This window comes from Mesoplodon mirus, assembly GCF_964341445.2.
Source record: "Mesoplodon mirus genome assembly, chromosome: 5".
NCBI classification, from domain to species: Eukaryota; Metazoa; Chordata; class Mammalia; order Artiodactyla; family Ziphiidae; genus Mesoplodon; species Mesoplodon mirus.
In genome coordinates, this window is record NC_138980.1 from 30,861,575 (window position 1) to 30,885,770 (window position 24,196).

A 24,196-nucleotide genomic window follows, 5' to 3' on the forward strand; every position below is an offset into this window, starting at 1 on the left:
AGATTGGCAGTGTGAGCTGCCTTGATTATTAGCCAGTTTTGCAGCTGTGTAAGCCTTTTCGAGACCCTGAGATAACGCTTAGTGACCCAAAGAAAAAATCTTGGGTTTTTGATGTACTGTGTAAATATGAATTACTGTCTGCTTCTAAATGGAGGACCTGAATTCTTCAAAGGGGTGCTGCCCCCAGAATTGTGAGTTGAGTAATGCGTAATTCCAGTTATTTTGGTGCATAAGCCAGAGAGAGTCATCAAAGCCTCTTCCCACTTGTCCTCTGAAATCGGGGGCCACCCGGGAGTCTGGCATACCCTGGCTGCCTCAGTCCACGTGGCCCAGAGGCAGAGCCTCAACCTGCTGCTCCACTGGCTTCTGTAGATCCTGCCCTGGCCCTGAGGAATGCCTGTTGACAGGCAGGTCCTAAAGAGGCGCTGAGAGACAGAACATGTATCCCCTGTTTATGCCAGCAGAGGTGTTGTGGCCTTGCGTGGGGCTGGCATTCCTGGTGCCTTCTCTCTCAGGCCTGGACTTCAGCCTGTCCAGCTGCTGCCTGAAGAGAAATCTCTCCAGCCCAAGGTACTGCTGGGCTTTTCCGAAAGCTCACAAGTCCACCATGCTGAAAGGCTGTGCCCAGGCATGTTCCCTCTGGTCGCAGTAAGCAGGATGCTGCAGCAATGAGTCGTTGGGCTTCCTTCCCAAGATCTGGGCTCCCACTGACAACTCTCTCCCCCGTCCGCCCACAGGTGAGGTTTTCCCCATCTCGGAGCACCACCGGCACTCAGACCTCACTGCTCCACCTAACAGCCCCACCGGCCACCACCCCCAGCCAGCGCTGCTGATCCCATCTCACCCCGGATCCTTTGGCTCACCACCCCACTCGCACCTGCTGCCCACCACCCCGGCGGCACCTTTCCCTGCCCAGGTTTCAGAATGCCCTGTTGCCGTGGCTGCTGCCCCCCACACCCCAGGGCCATGTCAGAGCCCCCACCTTCCCTCCACTAGCATGCCGCTCCTGAAGATTCCTCCACCATTCTCGGGTTGCAGCCACCCCTGTAGTGGGCATTGCAGCGGGCACTGCAGCGGGCCCCTCCTCCCACCACCCAGCTCTCAGCAGCTCACTAGCACTCACAGGTAAGTGAGTGGTGCAAAGAGCAAACTCCCTGACAGCTTGAACGTAAGAGTTTTGGGAAACTTTGCAAAGGGTACCTTTGGGATAGAAATTAAAGGGTAGACTGTTTATGTTTTTTCCATAGTTCAATTATAAAAGAAATATGTGTTTATTATTTAAAAACTTGGAAAAATTTAGAAATGTATAAAATTCCTGGCAACCTAAACTTTAACACTGCAGTACATTTTTTCTTGATGTTCTTTTTTTTTTAATATTTATTTATTTGGCTTCGCTGAGTCTTAGTTGCAGCATGCAAGATCTTTAGTTGTGTCATGCAGAGTCTTTAGTTGCGGCATGTGAACTCTTAGTTGTGGCATGTGGGATCTAATTTCCTGACCAGGATTCGAACCCAGGCCCCCTGCATTGGGAGTGCGGAGTCTTAGCTACTGGACCACTAGGGAAGTCCCATGATGTTTCTATATATAAATAATATATATAAATAACAAAACGAGGTCCACATTCTATATATTTTTGTGTGTTTATTTTTTAACATTATACCATGATCACTTCCCCAGTTAAAATTCTTCAGAAAACTTTTCAGTGGCCGCAAAATGTCTTATTGTACAGCTCTAGCATAGTTTATCATTCCCCTATTCCTGGATATTTAGGCATTTCTAGTTTTTAACTGTTATAGACGAGGCTGTAATAAGCATCCTTGCACACAAATCTGTTTGAGTCAGGAGTTCTGTCCTTAAGATAGATTCCTAGAAGTAACTCTAAGCACTGAGAAAGTTTATATTAATATATATATGAAAGATACAATCTTTTGGAGAAGATAGATTTATCTTTTTATACTGTAAATCACACGTGTGTGATTTTTGGCCACGCCTGGCGGCATGCGGGATCTTAGCTCCCTGACTAGGGATTGAACCCATGCCCCCTGTAGTGGAAGCAAGCATGGGGTCTTAAGCACAGGACCACCAGGAAAGTCCTCTAAGCACCTTGATAATGATTCCTTCCCCGTGGAACCTCCCTCACCTCCCATCTCAGAAAGTGAGAAAGGCACCAGGGTATGGGAGTTGTCAGTTTTTATAGGGGTGAGTAATTTCATAGGCTAATGAGTGGGAGGAGTGTTCCAGCTCTTTTGGGAAGGGGCGGGGATTTCCAGGAATTGGGCCACAGCCCACTTTTTGATCCTTTTGGTCCATCTTGGAACTGTTACGGTGCCTATGGGTGTGTCATTTAGCTTGCTGATTTGTTACAGTAAGCATATACTGAGGCTCAAGGTCTAGTGGAAGTTGACTTGTGTGCCATCTTGGACCCATTTGATTCTAATCAGTTTATGTCATGTCCTTGGGCTATGTCATTCTTTCAAAGGCTGTGCCCTGCCCCTTTCCCTCCTGTTTCATTCCCCGCCCCCTCAAAGATTTTACTCCCATATTCTTAATGGGAAGCAGAAGGGTGATGGTTGGTCTGTCTTCTGTAACTGCTTCAAGGCTGAGTAGGAGTGTTGACCCATCCCTGCTCCTTGCCCCACCCTTCCTCCTGCCTCCCTTGGCCCTAGCCCTGGGGCACTCCTACTGCTCATGGCCAACCCAGGGTTCTGACTCTTCTGGCTCCAGTTCTGGGACCTTGCAGACCTGTCTCTTCCTTACCCTGGAAAAACAGTCTCTATCACAGGATGCTTCCAGAAATCCAGAGGCAGAGCAGTGCGATGAGAGAGCGTGAGCTGTGTACACAGACCGAGTCCTAGCTGATCCGTGGGCAAAGAGCCGTGAAGCGCCCTGAGCCTCGGCCTCCTCCACTGCAGTGTGGGGATGGCAGCACCTGTTTTGCAGGATTTGGGGGATTGTTAGAAATAATACGCTGTATACAGTATCTGGCGCAAATAGTAGCTCTTAAGAGTCTGTGGCCCACAAGGCACATTTGCTTTCTTAACTTCAAGGCCCCATGGCTAAGGCAGCTCTGTCCAGTGATTCAGACTCAATCATAAGGACCTTAGAGGGAATTCCCTGGTGGTCCAGTGGTTAGGACTCGGCACTTCCACTGCCAGGGTCCCAGGTTCAGTCCCTGGTCAGGGAACTAAGATCCCACAAGCCACGTGGCATGGCCAAAAACAAACAAAACAGGGAAAAAAGGACATTGACCTCCTTTGGATGTTCCAGGGAGCCATCAGTCTACTAATCTGTTCAGACACATACTTACTGAGCACCTACTGTGTACAAGGTTGTTATGCTATACACTGGGACCCAAAAATAGAAGTGGCATAGTCCCTATTCTTGAGGAATACACACTCTGGTCTGAAAGAAAGATGGGTAAACAGACCATCGCTATAAAGCGTGATAGTAGGATAGAGGTATACCTGGTGTCCTCGGAGTCCAGGAGGCTCACATGGTAGGCGTGGGCAGGAGGCACAGGGAACCTTACCAGAATAGCTCCACTGAGCTGGGCCTTGAGGGACAGCGAGAGTGTTTGCCCTGTTTTTGTGAGGTTCTGATTTGGTCTGACTGCCTTGGCTTTTGTGGGATGAGGCAGATGAAGGTGATGATGGGGATGCTTCCTGGGCTCCTTGTAGCCTGCTCCTGCCCTGCCCTTCCTCACCTTTGGGCCTGTCTTTCTCCCCCATCAGCAGGGACCCTGGGTGCAAGGGGCACAAGTTTACCCATAGTGGCCTGACCTGCCAGCTGCCCCAGCCCTGCGAGGCAGACGAGGGGCTGGGCGAGGAAGAGGACAGCAGCTCAGAGCGTAGCTCCTGCACCTCATCCTCCACCCACCAGAGAGATGGGAAGTTCTGTGACTGCTGCTACTGTGAGTTCTTCGGCCACAATGCGGTGAGTGAACCCTGCCCAGGCCAGAGCGGGCTTGTGGCCAGCCGAGGGGAGCCAGAGGAGCACCCTGCTCTCCCCAAGGCCCCCTTGCTCATGGGGCTAATAATTGCGCTTGGACCCTGTGAGTCCTCACACCAGTGTCCACTCGCTTGATCCTCACAGCACATTGGTGAGGTAGAGATTTCTCAACATTTTGCTGCCTTTGCTCTTCTCACGGTTTCTCTTAAGATTCACTTTTTTTCCTTAGGCAAAAAGAAAGGAAGTGGCAGAGGAAAGCTATGATTCTGATGAGTATGTATACGTGTGTAATCACAGAGAAGTGAAGGCTTGTGCATGATGAAGGCAGAGTGGAAACAAAGGCTCTCAGTCCCCAGTGTGAGAGCCAGCCGAGGGACAGGTAGTGAACACAGATGGTGCCAGGAAGGAGGCTCAGAGCAGAGTACATGCTGTCTCTGGACGGGGAGAAGGCAGTTCGGAAGTCTCATAAGGTGAAGAGGAAAGGGCTGCTGGCTAAGGAGAGCAGTTGAGGACAGAAGAAATGAAAGTAATTACATTGCTGGTCACCTTTGAGCTAGCGGTTGTTATCCTCATTTTAGAGATGACAAAATTGATGCTCACAAAGGCTCGGTGAACCTGCCCAAGGTCATACAGCTTCTGAGTGACAAAGCCTGGGCTCAAACCTGCTTTCCTGGCTCCCAAGTCACTGTGCTCCCAGCACTGCTGCGTACCTCTCACTCCCTCCACCCACCACTGCCTTGGCTCCGGGCCTGGCTGAGGGTGAAGCCATTTGGCCTTAGTGGCTGTGGTAGAAAGAACAGTTGTCTCGCTTCTCACCACGTTTGGTGCCAGCGGGTGGGAGTGCTACGGGCTTCCCAGGCCCAGGGTGTAACGTCAGCACCTCCCCCTCCCCCAGCCACCCGCTGCCCCGACGAGTCGGAATTATACCGAGATCCGAGAGAAGCTCCGCTCAAGGCTGACCAGGCGGAAAGAGGAGCTGCCCATGAAGGGGGGCGCCCTGGGCGGGATCCCTGGGGAGCCCGCCGTGGACCACCGAGATGTGGATGAGCTGCTGGAATTCATCAACAGCACGGAGCCCAAAGTCCCCAACAGCGCCAGGGCAGCCAAGCGGGCCCGGCACAAACTGAAAAAGAAGGTGGGTGTGGCGGGAGCCCAGCTCTACCACCTCTTCTCCCCGAGGAATCCCTCGCCCCAACCCCCAGGACTTTTGGGGCATGAATGGTGCTGGCGGCTCTCTGCTTCGGGAAGGTCTGAATAAGTTTGGGAGGCATCAGGGTGAGGGAGCCTGGGGGCCAGTGATTGGAGGAAAAACAAGTCATAGCGTCAGAAGCCGCTTGCTGGATTCCTCAAAGCCCAGGACTTGCTTCAGTCAGGTATTCATTCAGCAAACACTTCTGCAAATACTGGGAGCTAAAATATGATGCAGTTAAGTTCTCACCCTGGAGAAACTCAGTCCAGTGGAGAGACTGACACAAAACTGGACAAGCACGTTAGTGTGTGACAAGTGCTGGGATGAGGGAAGCCCCCCGTCCTGCCTGGGCGTGCTGGAAATGGCTGTACCACGAGGCTGCCTTGCGAGCTGAGTTGTAGGGAGTGAGTACAGATTCATCAGGAGGGCCCTCCTGGCAGCAGGAATAGCACATCCACAGCACCTTTGTGAAGCCAGAGCTCAAACCCAAGAGAATCAGGAGAGATAGTGGAGGTGAGGGAAGGGCCTCTGGGGCCCTGCTGAAGAGCTTTGACTTGATCCTACAACTGCGGGGGGTGGGGTGGTCGCTGGAGGGCTTTAATCACAGAATGCACTCGCCAGATCTGCATCCCAAGATGACTGGAGGGGTGATACTCCAGGCTGGAGAACCAAGAACCAGGGGAGAGATGATTGATAATGGGCCTGGAGCAAGAGAGATGGGTTTTTCAGAGGAGGCAGGTGATCTGATTGCAGGACAAGGAGGTGACGGAGTTAGGGATTATCTCCCAGGTGTTTGCTAGGGTGACTGTCAGGATGGCGTACCTGTAATGAGCAAGGGTGGAATTGGCAGAAGACTGGGAATTCAGTTGGGACACGGTGACTCGGAGATTCACATGAGACGTCCAAGTGGAGATGGAGGTGTGGGGCTGGGAGTTGCTGGCATGGGGATGTAATTGAAGCCATGGGAATGACCCAGCCTGAGGGCTGAGTGAGCTCCTCCCAGAAGGCTGAGGATAGAGCCAGGGGAGCTGTTCCTGGGCAACCCTGCTGCCAGGCAAGCACCAGAGTTGGATGGCTCATCCCCTGCCACCTCATTACCTCTTGGCCTGCCTGCCCTCAGCTTTGTCTGCACAGTGCCACACTCAGGAGCTCAGCCGAAGAGAATGGGTTTGACGACTAGCTAGCTCCAGGTCCTGGGTGGTCAAACAGCCCTGGTGCTCTGGAAAGCAGCAATGATTCTCCATCTTTTTCCAAACCAAAGGACAAACCAGGACCCCTTCCCTGCAGCCTGAAGTAGTGGTCCCACCATTGCCTTCAGAAAATGGTCAGCATTTTCTTTCTCCTAGCCAGCATTGCCTGGCCAGAAGTGTGCAGTGGGCAGCAGTGGTCTCTTTGGCCTTTCCTGGCCTCCCAAGGCAGTGGTTCCTAGTTAGGTCCCAGCAAGTACGCTTCACAGTTCCCAGGCCTGGTGTGCTTTTCATAAATCGCTATGCCTGGATATCCTTTCTCCTTCATGTCTGCCCCCTCGTTTTCCTTCTGAAAACCTCCTCCCAAGCCCAATTCACATGTTTCCTTCTTTGCAGTCTTCCTCAGGTAATATCTTCCGCTGTGCTACGGCTGCACCTCGCACGTCTCTCTAGTCTGCTTTTTATCATTCTCTACTCGTTCAGAAACTTTCTGCACAGCTACTGTCTGCCCTGCCCAGTCTAGAGGCCAAGATACAACACAGAAGCGGGTAGTTCTGATATCCTGTAACTAGCGATCATGGCCATTATCTGTTTATACATCAACCTCCTCCCCAGTACCCCTCCTCCACCTCCCAGACTTAACTACAGTCCATCAAAAACACAGCTTCCACCAAGAACCATCCACCCACTACCCACCTGGGGAGACAGGTAAAGCTGGGTATTTTTCTGCTCCCTCATACAATTTCTGGACCATGACTCTTTCTCTCTCTCTCATGTCCTAACCCTTGCTCCTTTGAAACCAACCCCTGGCTGTGTCATCTGCAGCCTCCCACCACCACTCCTCTTCATCCACTGAAGACTGTCACCTGTCCTCCTTCCCTTACCTTGACCATCATTCATTCACTCTCCTACCAGTCCTCTTAGTTCCTTGCCCCGTTGCCCTTCCTTTACACCCGCTCAGGAAAACCACAGTCCTGGGTTCGACCCCAGCGTGCCTCTCCCCTTCTACACCTTGAGGAAGGCACTGGATTGAATCTATCTGTGGTACCCAGGCCGAGTGGTCTCCCGAGTGCCTGAGCCCCCACTTTGCTGCTCTCTAGTCTTCTGGCTCCTCGTCACTTCCATTCTCCCCAGTCCCTTTGTCAGACCTCCATTCTGCTCCAACTGCCAGGCTCTCCCCACCCCCACCTTATTTTTTGGCAGATAACCTTACTTACTGTTTCAACAAGGATTAAAAACCAAGTGGACAGGAACTCTTTCAATGTCTCACCACCCCACCTGCAGACTTCCTTCTTGTCATGAGGGAAGAGTTAGCCCTTTTCCTACCTAAGGCCTGTGCAGTCCTTCCTGCCTCCTCAGTCTAACACCAGCTTCCTGCTGTGTGGCTCCAGCCTCGCTGGGCTGTTTCCTGTGAGCAGTTCACTGTGCCCAGTGCTCTCTTTTTTGAAAGCAGACTGTCCTTTGAGCATACAACCTCACACCACCCCAGTCTCTTTCCTCATCACAGAAAAAACGTCACCTGCATTTACTCTGCAATTGTCAGCTCACTGCAAATTGTCTTCCACCTCCACTGTTCCACAGAGCCACCAATGAGTTCTTTGTTGCCAAATCATTCTCTCCTGTTCCATCTTCTTTTCCACTAGGCAACATCTCACACTTCGTTTGTTCTCCTTTTCAAACACTGTTTTCTTTGGCTTCTCCAACTTCAGCCAAGTGGGGGTGGGGAAAGGGCAATGGGAAGGCCACATTCTCCACATTTCTCACTTCTTCTCTGCCCTCTGTCCTGTCTCCTTTGTGAGCGCCTCTTCCTCTGCCTGGCCCTCCCCCTTGAGGACAGGTCCCTGGGAAAGAGCCATCTAGATAGTGTTGCCTCCCAGGTCATTATGTCCACCTGTTTCCTCCCTGCGCTTCATGGTGACATCTCCTACTGCTGCTGGGCACCTCCTCACACATGGCCCCCGCAGGTACCCAAACTCAGCATATCCCAAACTGAGCTTGTCATCTTTGTCCAAAGAGCCCGCTTTTCCTTCTCCGTTGTCTGTCTAGTTAATGGCACTACCATCCACCCAGTTGCCTGAACCAGAACCCCAGGTGTCATCCTGGGAGGACTACATCATGGTGATGGAGAGCAGCGGGCCTTGGAATTGGACCCCAGTTTGAAACCTGGCTCTGCCATACTTGCTGTATGACCTTGGGCAAATCACTTAACTTCTAAGCCTCAGTTTCTTCCTCCATAAAATGAGAATAACCATAGAACCTAATTCAAGGCTTTTGCGAGAATAAAATGGGGTGATGCACAGAAAGGTTGGGCAGAGTGAACGCTTGGTCAGTGTAGCTGCTGCAGCAGTGGGGGTTGTTGATGTTGATTTCATGACTCATCTCATTCTCTCTCCCCGCCCGGAACCAAAAGTCCTGGCTGTGCTGCCTCCCAAGTAGCTCACACCCTACTGCCACTGCTTAAAAAGCCTTCAGTGGCTGAACATTGCCCTTAGGGTCAAATCCAGGCTCAAGCATGGCCTGCAGGGCTCTTGAGGATCCAGCCCCTGCTTAGCTTTCCAGCTTCATCTCTCAGTCTGCCCCTATCGCCTTCCTGCCCACTCCCCGCCACCAGAAGAAATCTGTGCTCCAGCTGTCCCTCTGAATGTTTGCATTCCCTAAATATTTCGCCTGTTCCCATTTCCCAGCCTTTCTATTTCCTTTTGTCTAGAAAGTGCTTGTCTCACACTTCCCAAGATAATCCTGTTCACCCTTCAGTGCTCAGTGAGATACTGCCTTCTCTGGCAACCACCTCCTGATGGCCCAGTCTGGGTTCCCAGAGCACTCTGTGCTTTTTTCCCTGTACCTCTTGTCACCGGCACTCAGAATTAAACAGCCTGTTTGCATGTCCGTCTCCCCCTGACAGATTCAAGTCAGTGAGCAGAGACTGTCTCACACATGGCTGAATTCCCAGTGCCTCATAGAGTCACAAGTCAAAAAATGATTGTCAAAGGATATTGAAAAACATAAGAACTTCTGAAGGTCACCCCTGGGTGTGCTTTCCCGACTCTGCCTCTTAATTAGCATGTAATCTTGGGCCAGTTCCTTATTCTTTCCAAAGTCGAGTTTCCTCATCTGTTAATTGAGGATAATGACACAGCAAGGGCAGTTGTGAGGATTAAGTGAGACAACATGGGGAAGTACCAGGCTCATGGTACATAGCAGAAAACGAGTGGTTCTGTGCTTTCTCCTTCTCTCACTACCAAATTATACATGATCCCACGTCACTCCCTCTACACCAGTAGTTTTCAGTCTTTTGTAGAGCAGCAACTCTTTTCTGCAATTGAAATCTTCCATGGAACCTCAATTCCTAACAAATAAAAGCAAAGCTGTCCTGGTGCGGATGAGGAGCAGAGTGAAGGGCCTTCCAGTTCTTTGTCCATCCCCATGGCCTCAGAGCTCTGTAGCATGGAACTCCACGGCACACAGCTGCTCTAGACTGTTTCTCTTCCTCACCTGAGTACCACATTGCCAAGGCACAGCCTTATTAGTGCCCAGGCAAAGGGGCACACACCCACTCAGGTGTCCTCATAGTGACCCTCTGACATATAGAGGTTGGCAGTTTTTCTCCCAAATTTGAAAATGGAGATTTTAAGGTTCAGGGAGAATAAGTGATTTGTCCAAGGTCCCACAGTTGTGGTCCTAGTCAGCTGTGGAGCTAGTATTTTAAAAAGATGAGAGAATAAATAAATGTATGCCCACTGGGGCACAGGGTCACCCTTTTAAGTTGACATTGAGGTGGTCGCAAGACCTCTTTTCTCGCTTTACTCATCCTGTTTCTCCCTCTCCATTCCCAAATCAGCTGGAAATAGGTGAAATGGTGAAATCATCTGGCCCCTAGCACACCACTACCACCTCGTTCCCGTTGGCTTCCCCGCCCCCGGGTACGCGGGCCTCTCACTGTTGTGGCCTCTCCCGTTGTGGAGCACAGGCTCAGCGGCCATGGCTCACGGGCCCAGCTGCTCCACGGCATGTGGGATCTTCCCAGACCGGGGCACGAACCCGTGTCCCCTGCATCGGCAGGCGGACTCTCAACCACTGTGCCACCAGGGAAGCCCCTCTTTGGCTTTTGACAACTGTCTCCCATCTCCCTCTGAGGCCTCCTTAGCCTGCTGGTGCCTTTAGGTTAGGCAGAGGGGTGGGCTGACTCAGAACCCACAGACTTGTTTTCGCTCTCCAGATCTGACTTTGTCAATGCTGAGTGGCAGGGTCCAGCCTTCCTTAGCCTCCTGGTCCTCACCTGGGCAAAGGGGCTGCTTTTACATCTTGCTGTGGGGGCCCCATATGGCTGTCTCTTGTATGCCACCGGGCATGCTTTAGGCATGGCCTTGATTGCCTGAGGCCAACTAAGCAGTGAGTGGCCTTCCTATGGGAACTTGGCCCTCTCCAATAGCCTCCCTTATGCGACATCAGGAGGGTGCACACATTCCCAGCCACCCAGAGCAGTCTGATCTACCATGGCAGTCTCACAGCCCCACGTCTTCCTTTTTGAAAGACCTACCTGATGTCATGGCTTTTTTTCCCCTACCACCTGCAGAATTGGAGAGAATGCCTCTGTAGCATCCATCTTCCTTAATGCACCCCCACGTTGGTCTTCACTCCAGAATTATTGTCCCCATTTTGCAGATGAGTCCACTGAGACTCAGCAAGAGAGTGAATTGTTTAAGCTTATGCCTGGGAGGCAGATCCCATCCCTTTTGAGTCCTAGCCACCTTAGCCTTTTTAGGCCCTAGAACTGATACTGGGGCCCTGGATGAACAAGATGTAAAAACCCTACCCTCTGTGGGTATAACTGCCTCCATTCCCAGGACATGTACCTATCTGACTGCATTTCATCCTCATTACTGCAGGGTGAGCAGGCCAGGATTGCCAGGCCCTGCCTCTAGCCAGTTAGTGGCAAAGCTGGGCCAGAGGCAGACGTGTCAGGTGTCGCATTGTGCCTGGCAGCTGCCAAGGCCCTGCGGAAACTGCCTCTTGTATTGGCAGGAAAAGGAGAAGGCCCAGTTGGCAGCAGAAGCTCTAAAGCAGGCAAATCGTAGTGTTTCTGGAAGCCGGGAGCTGAGGCCTGCCAGGGAGAGGCTCTTGGAGTGGCCCGATCAGGAGCTGGATCGGGTCAACAGCTTTCTGAGCAGCCGTCTACAGGAGATCAAGAACACTGTCAAGGACTCCATCTGCGCCAGCTTCAGTGTGTGTGAGCTCAGCATGAACAGCAATGGCTTCACTAAAGAGGGGGCTGCAGAGCCAGAGCCTCAGAGTCTAGCCCCCTCAAACCTCAGTGGCTCCTCAGAGCAACGGCCTGACATTAACCTTGACCTGTCCCCTTTGACTTTGGGCTCCCCTCAGAACCATATGTTACACGCTCCAGGCGAGCCAGCCCCACCATGGGCAGAAATGAGAAGTCTCCACCCACCATGGACAGAGGTGAGGGGCCCCCCTCCTGGTATCATCCCTGAGAATGGGCTAGTGAGGAGACTCAACACCGTGCCCAACCTGTCCCGGGTGATCTGGGTCAAGACACCCAAGCCAGGAAACCCCAGCTCTGAGGAGCTAAGTGTAAAGGAGGTCCCTGGTTGCAAGCAGGAGCTGCCTGAGCCTGTGGCCTCAGGTGGCAAGCCACGGAAGGGCAAGAGACAGGGTAGTCAGGTCAAGAAGAGCAAGGTGAGGCCAGCTCCCCAGTCCCCAGCCTGCCTTGAGACTCCCAGTGCCAAGGGCCAGTCCCCCAGCCCCAAGCAGCCAAGCAAGGCCCCAGAGCCTCCCAGAGTGGACAGCTGTATCGAGGCTGGAGAAGGGAGCCAGGGGACCCAACCAGGACCAGGCTGGGCTAGCAGCCCCAGAGCTGACAAGGAGAAGGGTAGCTCCTGGCAAAACTGGCCAGGTGAAGCCAAGGCACGGCCTCTGGAGCAGGAGTCTGTGCAGCCCCCAGGCCCAGCAAGGCCACAGAGCTTGCCACAGGGCAAGGCCCGCAGCCGCCGGAGCCGCAACAAGCAGGAGAAGTCAGCCTCCTCCTTGGGTGAGTGCACCAGGAACTGAGTGGCTGACCCCCCACCCAGCCAGGCCTTGGGGTGGAGGGCAGTCCTCACATGTGAGCAGCATTGCCCCAAAAGCATGACCCAGACACCTGGCTGTGAGCACTGAGCCCTCCTGGCTGTGTCTTCCTAGACGATGTGTTCCTGCCCAAGGACATGGATGGGGTGGAGATGGATGAGACTGACCGGGAGGTGGAGTATTTCAAGAGGTAGGTATGAGGCTGCCTGCTTCCCCGCTCACGGTGGACTCCAGGGCCGCCGCCTCCCCCCCCCCCCCCGCAACACACACACACACTCAAGCCTCTCAGAAAGGCCTCACCCTCAGCCATGTGCCCTTGAAGGGAGAGCTTGTCCAGCCCCTCCAGGCTGTCTCCCACCAGCCTATCTGCTGGGACACAGGTAGCCAGGATGATTTGGCAGGACAGGTCATCTGGGAAGGTGCAAGGGACAGGGAGCAGGAGGCATGTCAGGCCCCAAGAACAAGGGCTTTCTCCAGTTTTATTCACCTGCACTTCCTCTGCTCTGCCTGGGATGAGTTTTGGGGGCAGAGGCAAATCAAACACAGTCCATCTAGATGGGGAGAGAGAGTCATAAACATACAATCCAGTGATAAGTGCTGTCCGAGGAGTAAGGGCATGGGGCTAGGGCCTAGGAATGGCCAAGCTGAGAGGTGGGGTGGCCAGGGCAGCCCTCCCAAAAAAAGCGGTAACCAGGCTGAAACCTGAGGAATAGGAATGAGTAGGCCAAGTAAAATGAAAAGAGTTTGAGGGCAGAAGAAACACATCATCCTTGAAGAAACAGAAGGCGTCTCAGTATAGCTAGAGTAAAATACAGGGTGAGGAGGGAGGCTGTATCCTAAGGCATTGTCACTGTCTTTACACATTGTTCCCTGGGCCTGTGGGCATCTCATCCAGGAAGCCCCATACTGCTCGACCCCAACACCTGGGAGCCAGAGGGGTTGTGCAGAGCTGACCTGGTTTCTTTAGTGACCGTGATACACAGGTCTAGAAGAGGGTCCAGTGGGGAGAGGAGGGAACCTCTGATTGTGCTTCTCTGGCATCTCCCGAACCTAACAGGTTCTGTTTGGATTCTGCAAAGCAAACGCGTCAGAAAGTTGCCGTGAACTGGACCAACTTCAGTCTCAAGAAAACCACTCCCAGCACAGCTCAGTGAGGTATAGAGACCCCCTTCAAGTGTTGCATGCACTCCCTCTTCCTATGCTGTGCCACCTTTTGTGCCCCTGCCAGGCCATCTCATGCTCTGGGGCATAGAGAGTTGGATTAGGTGCTCGGCCGGCCACATCTCTTCTCCTGAGAGCCCTCCTGCTTGTGTTCCTGAAGGGCCCTTCCAGCCCTGCCATCTCCTGGGGTATCACTGCCAGGCCTCTACTTCCCTCACCAGCTGCCTCCCAAAGTGTCCAGGAGGCCGTGGGCCTCAGAGGGCTGCCCCCATGCCTGACATTATCAGCCTGAGGGTTGAATCACATTTGCCTGGCCTGGCTTCTCCATGCAGGCTACCAAGGTGCTTCCCAGTTGAAGCCATGTGAAAAGGACCCAGCCCCAAGAGAACAGTGACAGGGCAGCCACGCTAGACCAAGGCCTTGGAAGTCATTTAGGCATAGAGGAATAGGTGGGCCCTCTTCCCCAAACAGGACAGATTCCATGAGGAAATTGGTAGTGAAACCGCCTCCTGGAAGAAGAGCCTGGCCCCCACCTGGGCTCTGGCCTCCTCTCCCAGTCATCTGCAAGGGTCCTCTTGTCTGAAATATTGACATATCAGATGATGTTCCAGGCTGAAAACTGAGAAGGCAGTGGTGGGCTGGGAACCAAGGGCAAAAGAGATGGCTGGCTGGCAGGCCTTGGTCCTGGGCTTGGGGCTTAATGGCTGTGCAGTGCCATAGTTCACCCTAAGATGCGTCCCTGGGGTCAGGCCTTTTCTGGCTGGCAACCACACAGCTGCCTTCAAGGCAACAGGAAGCTGGGGCAAGTGGGCTGAGCTCAGGGACCCCCGAGGAGGATGTCCTCACCTGTCCTCTTCCTCCTCTTTCCAGTGCCAGGGAAACAGACTTCCTGGACCCTGGGCTGAGTCCCCGAGTCCCGTTTTGGGTCAGGATCCCCCCACCCTTGACACTGACCTCAGCTTCCCAGGGGCAGCCTTCAGGGCTGGGCTCCCTATGGCACCTTGGTACTACCCCAGAGTCAGGACTGTCCTCAGACTCACCTCATCCCCTCTGCTCTGTGGGCCTGCGCTTCCTGATCCTTTGCCAGACTGATACATCCATGCCCCCAGGAGCTTCTGCTAGGGCTGGGTTGCCCTCCTGCCTTTCTTCACCACTTCCACAAGAACCAGGAGCTACAAGGACCCCAGGCACCTTCATCTGTTGCCCTTCATGAGAGAAAACGGGTCACACCTCCTCCCACAGCCCAGTGCCCCTGTCATCTAGGAAACCTCTTCCAGCCATAATCTTCTCCCACTCCCTCTTGGCTGATCTCTTTCTCAAGACAGGGGATGCTCCCCTCCAGTGAATGCTCTCCTCTGACCTTCTCCACCCTTATAGCGTGATGGTGAGCCCCAAGTGTGTAAGAAAGCAGTGCTGGCACAGACTCGGGACCCAGCCCGGGCCATGTACCTGGAGCCTGAGGCAGGAGTCTGAGTGCATAGGTGGCCTCTTCACTGTCAACAGGAGCGCAGTGCCAGAGATCTGGGCTCTTACTCCACCCTGGCCTACAGCAGAGCGTTGTGGGCTCCTTGAGTGTTGTCCACATTCCTTGAGATTTAGGATGATGTTCACTGGGGCCGGGGCTCTGTCCCCCAACTGTGACTTAACCTTCACCCCCTGCTGGAGGTGATCGAGAAAGTCTGTTCAGTGTTTTCAGCCCAGGGGACAAAAATAGGAGGCAGCTATTCCTGCCTCCATGGGCACCTGTGGAGACTCAGAGCCAGCATGGGGAGGCTAGGGTGGGGGCCGTTGCTCACCATGTGGCCATGCTCTTCTGTTTTCTCAGCCCCTGCCAGATTAAGCTTCTTCAGGGTGTCCTGAGACCCTGACCGCCAGCTGAAGGTCTACACCTTTTTCCTTCACGTCGCCACCCACCTGCCCAAGACCCTCCCTGACATCCCGGACCAACCAAGAGCTGAATAGATGCGGTGTGTGCTGGGACCCCTCAGGACCTCTGCAGAACCGCTTCCTGGTGCTACGCGGCCTCCACACTCAGAGCCCGGGGGCTGGGCTGGCCTTTGGGCTTGGGGGCTGATGGTACTGCTGGCCCAACACTGCTTTCTTGGTGTTTGGTGTTTTGTTCTTGTTTTACTTGTTTTTTCAATTCTTTTTGATACTGTGAAGATCTTTCCTGCCGAAAGATAAAGCAACATTTGGACACAGAGTTGGTGTGTTGGTTGTTCGCTTGTCCGGGTGGGGAGTGAGGGTGAAGGATGTACTCAGAAGCATTGGAGTCCTTCTTAGGCATTAACCTTCTTGAGCATGTGCTACCTGTCAACAGGTTGGCATCGTTTCTGCTTAATTCTCGAAGCAATGCTTAAGTGGGACTGTTATTCCATTTTACAGATGCGGAAATTAAAGCTCAGACAAGAAGGTGACTCTACTGAGTTCAGTTTGGCCAACTAGGATTAGAGCATAGGCCTGTATGCCAGCAGCATCTGTGCCATTTCCTCCCGTTGGGAGGACTCTGGTATGGAAACCCTGAGCAACCCCTTCCCCACACTGTCTCAGTTTCCCTCCCTCCAAGATGGGTGAGTTGGACGGGTGCGACTTGATCTCTGTGCAGCTGATGTGAGAAGGTATAAGGGGAAGGCTTGAGGCCTTTGTGAACTGTGCATCTATAGCCTGGACGATTGGAGTTGTCAGGGGTAGTTGGTGGTAAATGGAGTTTTTATAAATTGGATTTGACTTTACAATGGGAATGGACGTGTAGCCTAAGTAGTTGAGAGTTAAGAGAGTAATGAACTATCTCATCCCCCCTTCCCCACCGTGGATCTGGTTTGTGAATTCAGATTTTAATATAATAGTTTGCTAGAAATGCCTCACACACACTTTTGTCCCGAATCCTCACCTCCAATGTCATTTTCCTACTATAACCAACTCTTAGCTTGAGCTCAGTGTGCGGAGCGACAGTGGTAGTGGCCACGCAGTCACTAAGAGCCCTTTGTGGAGTGTTGGGAGCAGGATTGGAAACCACTCCCTCCTTCCTCCCAGGTTGAACACCCCCCCACACATACACACACACACACACACACACACACACACACACACTGGGTTGGCAGTACAAGCTTCCTCTTCCAAAGAGGTGAAACAGCATTGACCATGGGCTCACAGTTCCTGGTCCCTTGGCCAATCCCCAAGGAAGTGTGGACACTTCTGTGAAACTTTTCTGTGTATTTTTATTACCTGTGCTCCTCTCTCCCTTCAGCTCTTACACTAGGCTCCTGCACTGCAATTGAATTGTCACAACTATCTAAAATTCTGCTTCATCATTTCAAAGTTGCAGTTCTGATCAAGCAGCCGCTTTACCTACAGAGAAAGACTTTTGAGAATAGCATTGAGCCCGGCCCCTGCCTCTGGCACACTCTCTCCACACCTGATGACCTCAGTCTCCAGCTAGGCCTGGCACCCTCGGGGCTTCTGACTTGCTCACTTGTTTCCCTCTCAGTTAACACTTTGTTCATGAATTCCACCTTAACTTTCACATCCCTTTCTTTCAACTGAGAAGCTACTTTTACTGTGAGAATCAAGTTTGCCCTGCGTTTATGCTAATTCCAAAAGTGGTACCTTTTGTGTCTTAGAGGAGGTTTCTTAATCTCAAGACCAGTTATCTATGTTTGTCTCCTCACCTAATCTGTAAGGTCCTCACAATCCTGGTTTGTGTCTTGTTCATCGTTTACCTGCTTCGACACTACGCACAACGCCCAGCACATACTCATATTTAATACATGAAGAAAGAAAACAGCACTGACCCATCACTCCTCTTTAAAAGTTCCCAGTGAAGTTGAAATCACCCTGACAGTCTCGGCCCTGCATGCTCTGGGTCTACCTTAAAGCCTTAGCTCTGACTACCCAACCCCACACGGGCCACGTGATCACTTTGTTCCCTGGGAACTTGCACATGGCCAGAACTTCACTCCTGCTAGACCCTCTATCAGGAAGCCTGTCCCTCTCTTGCACTCCCAGCTCTGAGGTTCCACACTTCCTTGTAACTTCAGATCCAGGTCTCCTCGAAGCCTTCTCTGGTTCCCCAGTCACTCTCTCAGCTCTATTACAGCATTTACATTAATAATCGTTTACATACATATACAGACCCTCAGTTAAAACCCACCGTCATTTTGTTTATCCCTCACCACTCTGAACATAGGTGTCTCACACAGATGAGAACACCAGTCAGAGCGGCAGCGTGCGTTGAGTCACTTTTTCTGCAAGCCCCGCCCTGCCCTCCTTGGCCCGCGCCGGTTAATGGGGGCGGGATAGAGAGCGGGGCGAGATGCCAGCTGGCTGGGACCCACAGCTCCCCGGCCACGAGAGGGCGCAGTGTCCGCCGGCGGGGGCGTGCCGGGTGACGTCACGCCCTGGGCGAGGCTGGGGACTCAGCACACCGCCGTCTTCGGGATCAGCGGTCCCCACGACCCAACCCGCCTCGGTTTGTGCCTTCAGCGCGTGCTCCAAATCCTCCAGCGTCCCACAATGCCTTGCCTGACGCTTTCGCCCTCAGCCCTGGCGACGCCACACCGCAAGACAGGGGCTCAGGAGAAAATTTGTCCCTCTGCGCGACCCGGCACTTAGAGGTCGTTGCTAGGCGCCGACGTCCGCTTCTTCACATCTGATTGGATCTCATCATAGGCGAGGCGGGGTTTTTTACCGCGGTGCGCATGCGTGCAGCAAAGGATGGAGGAATCGGAACCCGAGCGGAAGGTGGGAGCCAGGCGGGGGTCTGCGCGGGTGGCGAGCGATCGTGAAGGAGGGGTAGGGGGTCCGGGTCTGACTCGTGTGTATCTGCAGCGGGCTCGCAGCGACGAGGCGACTGCCACAGGAAGCCGCTCCGAGGCAGACGATGAGGACGACGAGGACTACGTGCCGTACGTGCCGTTGCGACAGCGCCGGCAACTGCTGGTGAGGGCCCCGGCTCGAGGGTGGAACGAGGGCAGGAGATGGGGGTTTGGCGGTGGAATGGGGGGTGGCCCCCGGTCCGCGGAGTGAGGTGTCAGTACACGGGAGCGTGGTCCCCAGGCAAACGAGGAACTGGCGACCTGATCTGAGGGGTGGGGCAGCTGTGCGCCTCAGGGCACGGGACCCTCTCCCAAAAGCCAGGATCCTGACGCAGGCCCCTGGGCCCGATGCCCCACTGTGCGTTGGGCTCGGCTCTGAGGGGCGCTGGTGGAACCTCAGCTCCAGAAGCTGCTGCAGCGAAGGCGCAAGGGAGCTGCGGAAGAGGAGCAGCAGGACAGCGGCAGCGAGCCCCGGGGAGATGAGGACGACATCCCGTTGGGCCCTCAGTCCAACGTCAGCCTCCTGGATCAGCACCAGCACCTCAAAGAGAAGGCTGAAGGTGGGCTGGGCAGCAGGCGGGAGGCTCAGCTTGGTGCACTGCTTTGGTGTCTCTCTGACACCTTCTGCTTGTTTGGTCAGCCCGCAAGGAGTCTGCCAAAGAGAAGCAGCTGAAGGAAGAGGAGAAGATCCTGGAGAGTGTGGCTGAGGGTCGAGGTATGGCTGTAGCTAGGGCAGAGAGGAGGTGAATTGAGCCTCCTCCCCCAGTCCTAGGCATGTTATATTTCAAAGGGCCTGGCCTCTGGGAAGCAGGAGCCAGCCCTGAGCCACATCTGTTTCCTCAGCCTTGATGTCAGTGAAGGAGATGGCTAAGGGAATCACATATGACGATCCAATCAAAACTAGGTATGTTTTTCCAGTCTGGAAAATCAGTCACTCTTACTTCAGACAGTATGTGGTGGAGACTGGCGGGAACACCCCAAAGCCAGCTGTGTCCAGGGGCTCTCTTGACTCTTGCCACCCACCCACAGTTGGACACCACCCCGTTACGTCCTGAGCATGTCTGAAGAGCGGCATGAGCGTGTACGGAAGAAGTACCACATCTTGGTGGAAGGAGATGGTATCCCGCCACCCATCAAAAGCTTCAAGGAAATGAAATTTCCTGCAGGTGCCTGGGAGCTGGGAGCAACACCACATTTTGATAGGGAAACATCTGCGAGGTTGCGGCCTAGCCCCCACCAAGCCCAGCAACTGCAGCATTGGGTCTAATCAGTGGGGATGAGGGATTTGAGAAGGAGAGATTTGTCTTTATGCTCCTTTTTCAGTTGTTGCAACTGTTCATATTTACCAATTTCTGTCATTAGGGAGCTTTGGTGGGCAAGTGATGACGGCCTTAAACAGACCTGGGTGTGAATCCTGCCTCTGCTTAACCTAGAGGCCTTGGACAAGTCTGTGTGTTTGTTTTTCTTTCTTTTTTTTTTTTTTCCTGGGTCTTAGTTTCATCATTTGTAGCCTGAAGGACTTAGTGCCAACTTTATAGGCTTTGGGGGCTTGTTGAAGTACCTATGAGACACAAGGATGATGCCAGTGTTGTTTTCTGTAGCCATCCTGAGAGGCCTGAAGAAGAAGGGCATCCACCACCCAACACCCATTCAGATCCAGGGAATTCCCACCATGTGAGTGTGAACCTGGCGGCCCTGGGGAGGAGTGGTTGCTAGATGAGAAGCAGTCCCTGTATTCCACTGAACCTGACCCTCAGGCCTCTCTTCTCTCACCAGTCTATCTGGCCGTGACATGATAGGCATAGCCTTCACGGGTTCAGGCAAGACACTGGTGTTCACTTTGCCGGTCATCATGTTCTGCCTGGAGCAAGAGAAGAGGTTACCTTTCTCTAAGCGTGAAGGGCCCTATGGACTCATTATCTGCCCCTCGGTAAGATAGGCTGGCCTGGAGGGCAGGGCGCAGATGGGTCCACCTTCTGGTGCCAGCCACTGCCCCTGTACCTGCAGCGGGAGCTGGCCCGGCAGACCCACGGCATCCTGGAGTATTACTGCCGCCTGCTGCAGGAGGACAGCTCGCCACTCCTGCGCTGTGCTCTCTGCATCGGGGGCATGTCCGTCAAAGAGCAGATGGAGACCATCCGACAGTGAGTATAGGCACCCCCACCCCAAGGGCTTCCCCAAAGCCCCTACCTAGACAAGCTAAAGGACCCTTTGCTTTAGCCACTCGACAGATCCTTGCAGAGGCCTCCCATGGGCCCAGCCCTCAATGAGCCCCCAGTCTAACAGGGAGGTTGGTTGGGGTGGGACAGAGGGATGTGGTGAGGTACTGTGGGAACACAGCAGATGGACCGGGGGCATCTGGGAGGTCAAGGAGTCGGGGCATTCCAGGCAGAAGGCACAGAGGTGGCAGCCCTGGGGTGTCCAGGAAGGTCAGGGTTGTTTAGTGTGACCCATCAAGGAGGCTAAGGCTCTGGGGCATGGCTGGACCTGTGCGCTTTCCACACAGTGCAGTTCCCAACAGACATCACTAGATGTCCAGGGTTACAGACAGGCCAAACCCAGTTCCTGTTTCATAGGCATTGCTAGTCAGGGAGGATGCAGACATGGAAAAGATGAATTCATCGTACCACGAAAGTGAGCCTTTGAGGCCTACAAAGGGAGCTGTGGGAGCACAGGCTGAGGCCTATCTGAAGATTCAGGATCGTCCTCCTGGGGGCAAGGGGAGTGACCTGGGGGAAGGGTGTGTGGGGCCGAGGTGACCACGTGGCTCGGGTAGAGCTGTGGAACGGAGTGGTGGTCGAGAAGGTTGCAGCGCTCTCCAGGGGAGCCTTGTGCCGTCCGTAGAGCAAGGTGGTGGCAGTGACAAGGCGGGTCAGGTGAGGAGAGGTAGGAAAGAGGCCGGAGGGTGGAACAAGGTGGAGTGCCGGCCTCTAGGTAGGGCTTAGCAGGTGGCCCTGCCGTCAGTGTCCCTCCTTGGTCCCCAGTGGTGTGCACATGATGGTGGCCACCCCTGGGCGCCTCATGGATCTGCTGCAGAAGAAGATGGTCAGCCTGGATATCTGTCGTTACTTGGCCCTGGACGAGGCTGACCGCATGATCGACATGGGTTTCGAGGGTGACATCCGTACCATCTTCTCCTACTTCAAGGTGCCCTTCCCCACCTGGCCGGGACGCTCCTGCCACCTTCCCCCTACACACCACATTCAACTCTGGAGGGCCCTAAGGCCCTGTGCTCCCCACCCACTGTCCCAGCCCCTCAGGCTCCCCAGCCCCCACGTGCCCTCAGCCCCAGCCCTCTTCTTCCTCAGGGCCAGCGACAGACCCTACTCTTCAGTGCCACCATGCCTAAGAAGATTCAGAACTTTGCCAAGAGTGCCCTGGTAAAGCCTGTCACGATCAATGTGGGGCGTGCCGGGGCTGCCAGCCTGGATGTCATCCAGGTGGGCAAACATTCCTGATGGGCAGTCTCACTTGTGAGGGCTGGATCTGACGAGGCTCCCTTAGCTGATCGGAGCCGGGTGGGGGGGCCACCTTGTGGGCGCTAGGGGTTTCATTCACAGCCATGGCCCTTAGCAGGAAGCCTTCTCATGGTACCCAGCCCTTGGCAAGAGGCTCTCTGGTCACCTCCTAGCCGGGACTGGGGGCCCATCCTCTGTAGCAGGGCCATGGCTGGTGAGCCTGTTCTCAGGACCACCTAACCTGATCCTGGTGGTGGCAGGAAGTGGAATATGTGAAGGAGGAAGCCAAGATGGTGTACCTGCTTGAGTGCCTGCAGAAGACACCGCCGCCCGTGAGTGCTTCCAGCCAGGCTAGCCCAGGGGCCGCATGCTGGCGGAAGGTTGTGGGGGCGCCCAGGAGTCGGCCCCTGTGACTGGAGTTGGCTTTCCTGGACAGGTACTCATCTTTGCGGAGAAGAAAGCAGATGTGGACGCCATCCATGAGTACCTGCTCCTCAAGGGGGTCGAGGCTGTGGCCATCCATGGGGGCAAAGGTTAGCGTGGCACGTGCATAGGCATGGACCCCGCTGCCATAGCAGCCCCTCATCTTATCCCTTCCCCTACCTGGCCGGCCTGCCACTACTCCCCAGACTCCTGCTGTCGCTCTAATAGCTCCTGCCTGACCCTTCCCAGACCAAGAGGAACGGACCAAGGCCATCGAGGCATTCCGGGAGGGCAAGAAGGATGTCCTAGTGGCCACAGACGTAGCCTCCAAGGGCTTGGACTTCCCTGCCATCCAGCACGTCATCAATTATGACATGCCTGAGGAGATCGAGAACTATGGTGGGCTGTTTGGGGGGCTGGGGTTGCGGCCTAGGCCCCAGCCCCTGGGCAGTGGGCCAGATGCTCTCTTCCCTCCCTCTGCAGTGCACCGTATCGGCCGCACTGGGCGCTCAGGAAACACAGGCATTGCCACCACCTTCATCAACAAGGCCTGTGGTGAGTCTGCCACCCGGGCCACCTTTGGCTGTCCCCCGGGTCCTCCACCTGTGGCCAGCCTGGTCCTGGCTACAGTGCCCAGGACTGGACCTGATGGTTCCCCGCTACCCCCACAGATGAGTCGGTGCTGATGGATCTCAAAGCCCTGCTGCTGGAGGCCAAGCAGAAGGTTCCACCCGTGCTTCAAGTACTGCACTGCGGGGACGAGTCCATGCTGGACATTGGAGGTGACACGGGGTGGGGGACACTAGTCCAGTGGGGGCATGACGGGAACACCACAGAGCAAGTCCATTCTGCCCCTCAGCGGTCTGGGGGTCTGATGGGGGCCCAGGGCCTGGGGCACAGAGCCTGGCCCCATCACCATGCTGACCCTCCTCCCCCACCCACCGCTACCCCGTTCCCCCAGGAGAGCGTGGCTGTGCCTTCTGTGGGGGCCTGGGCCATCGGATCACCGACTGCCCCAAACTCGAGGCTATGCAGACGAAGCAGGTTAGCAACATCGGCCGCAAGGACTACCTGGCCCACAGCTCCATGGACTTCTGAGCTGGCTGTCATCCTTCTTTCTCTCCAAGGGGCCTCCGTCCCTGGGGCTCCAGCCACCTCCCACACACCCCTGCCCCGTGGGCAAGAAGCCAGCATCCTCAGCCCAGCTGGCCTGGGTTGGGCCAGGCTGGACCTGGCTGCCTGTTCCCTGTGCCCCCCAGGATTACTATTTTTGCTCCTCTTCACCCCAGCTGCCATTAAAACACCAGCCTTTTTGGTCTCAGCCTCTGTGTTTTGCCTTCTCTGCCCCGTGCTTCCTGGGCAGGCCTCACCCTCTGACCTCCAGAGCCCCTCAGGTAGGGCCTTGGCATCTCCCCCCACTACTGCCACACCTGCTGGCACTCAGTTATGGAAGGAGCTGCCTACCCGGGTTCCCCTCTGGGGGCTTAGGGTATTTCCTCTAGTCTACCTGGATCTATGACTCAGAGAAGGACATCGATGGACCAAGGGGAAATGGTTGGTTGGGTCTGCTGGTCTTTCTGGTTGGCTGTTATAATCTCCAGCCCTGCCCCAGCCTCCCTCTTCCTGTCACTGTGTAAAGGTCCTGGGGCTTCTCCTAAGGCCCTTTAGGAGGAGACTTCCTGCCTCAGGCCCCTTGCCCACACAGGCTCCCAGTAGGGAACCCTGTGCTCTGTTTGCCAGGGGGGCAGCAGATGCCACAGGACTGCCACTCAGGCCACAAGCACCCACTGACCCAGCTCTGTGCCCAGGTATCTGCTGGGCTCAGGACACAAATGAGCCAGGCAGATGCCCTCTGAGGAGTTCACGGGTGAGTGGGACAGACAGATCAGCCATGAATAAATGTGGGTGGCGGTCACGGGACTGCTGGCAAATGGG

General features: G+C 54.5%; 2 protein-coding genes across 10 annotated transcripts in view; both read left to right on the plus strand.

Annotated features, from left to right (window-relative positions):
- FAM193B (family with sequence similarity 193 member B) overlaps window positions 1-15,769 on the plus strand; it is a 32,232-nt gene extending 16,463 nt beyond the window's left edge. For 3 of the 9 annotated variants that reach the window (XM_082621806.1, XM_082621805.1, XM_082621803.1), the window contains 6 exons: window positions 3,732-3,933; window positions 4,844-5,083; window positions 11,347-12,370; window positions 12,520-12,595; window positions 13,463-13,560; window positions 15,392-15,769. In XM_082621806.1, coding sequence (XP_082477932.1) covers window positions 3,732-3,933; window positions 4,844-5,083; window positions 11,347-12,370; window positions 12,520-12,595; window positions 13,463-13,559 — 1,639 coding nt within the window. In that variant the 3' untranslated portion in view covers window position 13,560; window positions 15,392-15,769. Of the gene's footprint in view, window positions 1-737; window positions 1,126-3,731; window positions 3,934-4,228; window positions 4,475-4,843; window positions 5,084-11,346; window positions 12,371-12,519; window positions 12,596-13,462; window positions 13,561-15,391 lie in introns of those variants that run through there. The other 6 variants (XM_082621800.1, XM_082621799.1, XM_082621804.1 and 3 more) reach the window with 6 other exon arrangements.
- Window positions 15,770-18,263: 2,494 nt separating this feature from the next.
- Window positions 18,264-23,582, plus strand: DDX41 (DEAD-box helicase 41). Its single transcript, XM_082622081.1, has 17 exons — window positions 18,264-18,306; window positions 18,394-18,504; window positions 18,781-18,940; window positions 19,021-19,095; window positions 19,224-19,284; window positions 19,410-19,546; window positions 19,982-20,054; window positions 20,157-20,310; window positions 20,388-20,524; window positions 21,365-21,527; window positions 21,689-21,820; window positions 22,099-22,170; window positions 22,275-22,371; window positions 22,511-22,660; window positions 22,745-22,816; window positions 22,933-23,043; window positions 23,223-23,582. Exons 1-17 carry the CDS (start codon window positions 18,280-18,282, stop codon window positions 23,357-23,359), a joined length of 1,869 nt encoding a protein of 622 aa, XP_082478207.1. The 5' UTR covers window positions 18,264-18,279; the 3' UTR covers window positions 23,360-23,582.
- The last annotated feature ends 614 nt before the right edge of the window (window positions 23,583-24,196 follow it).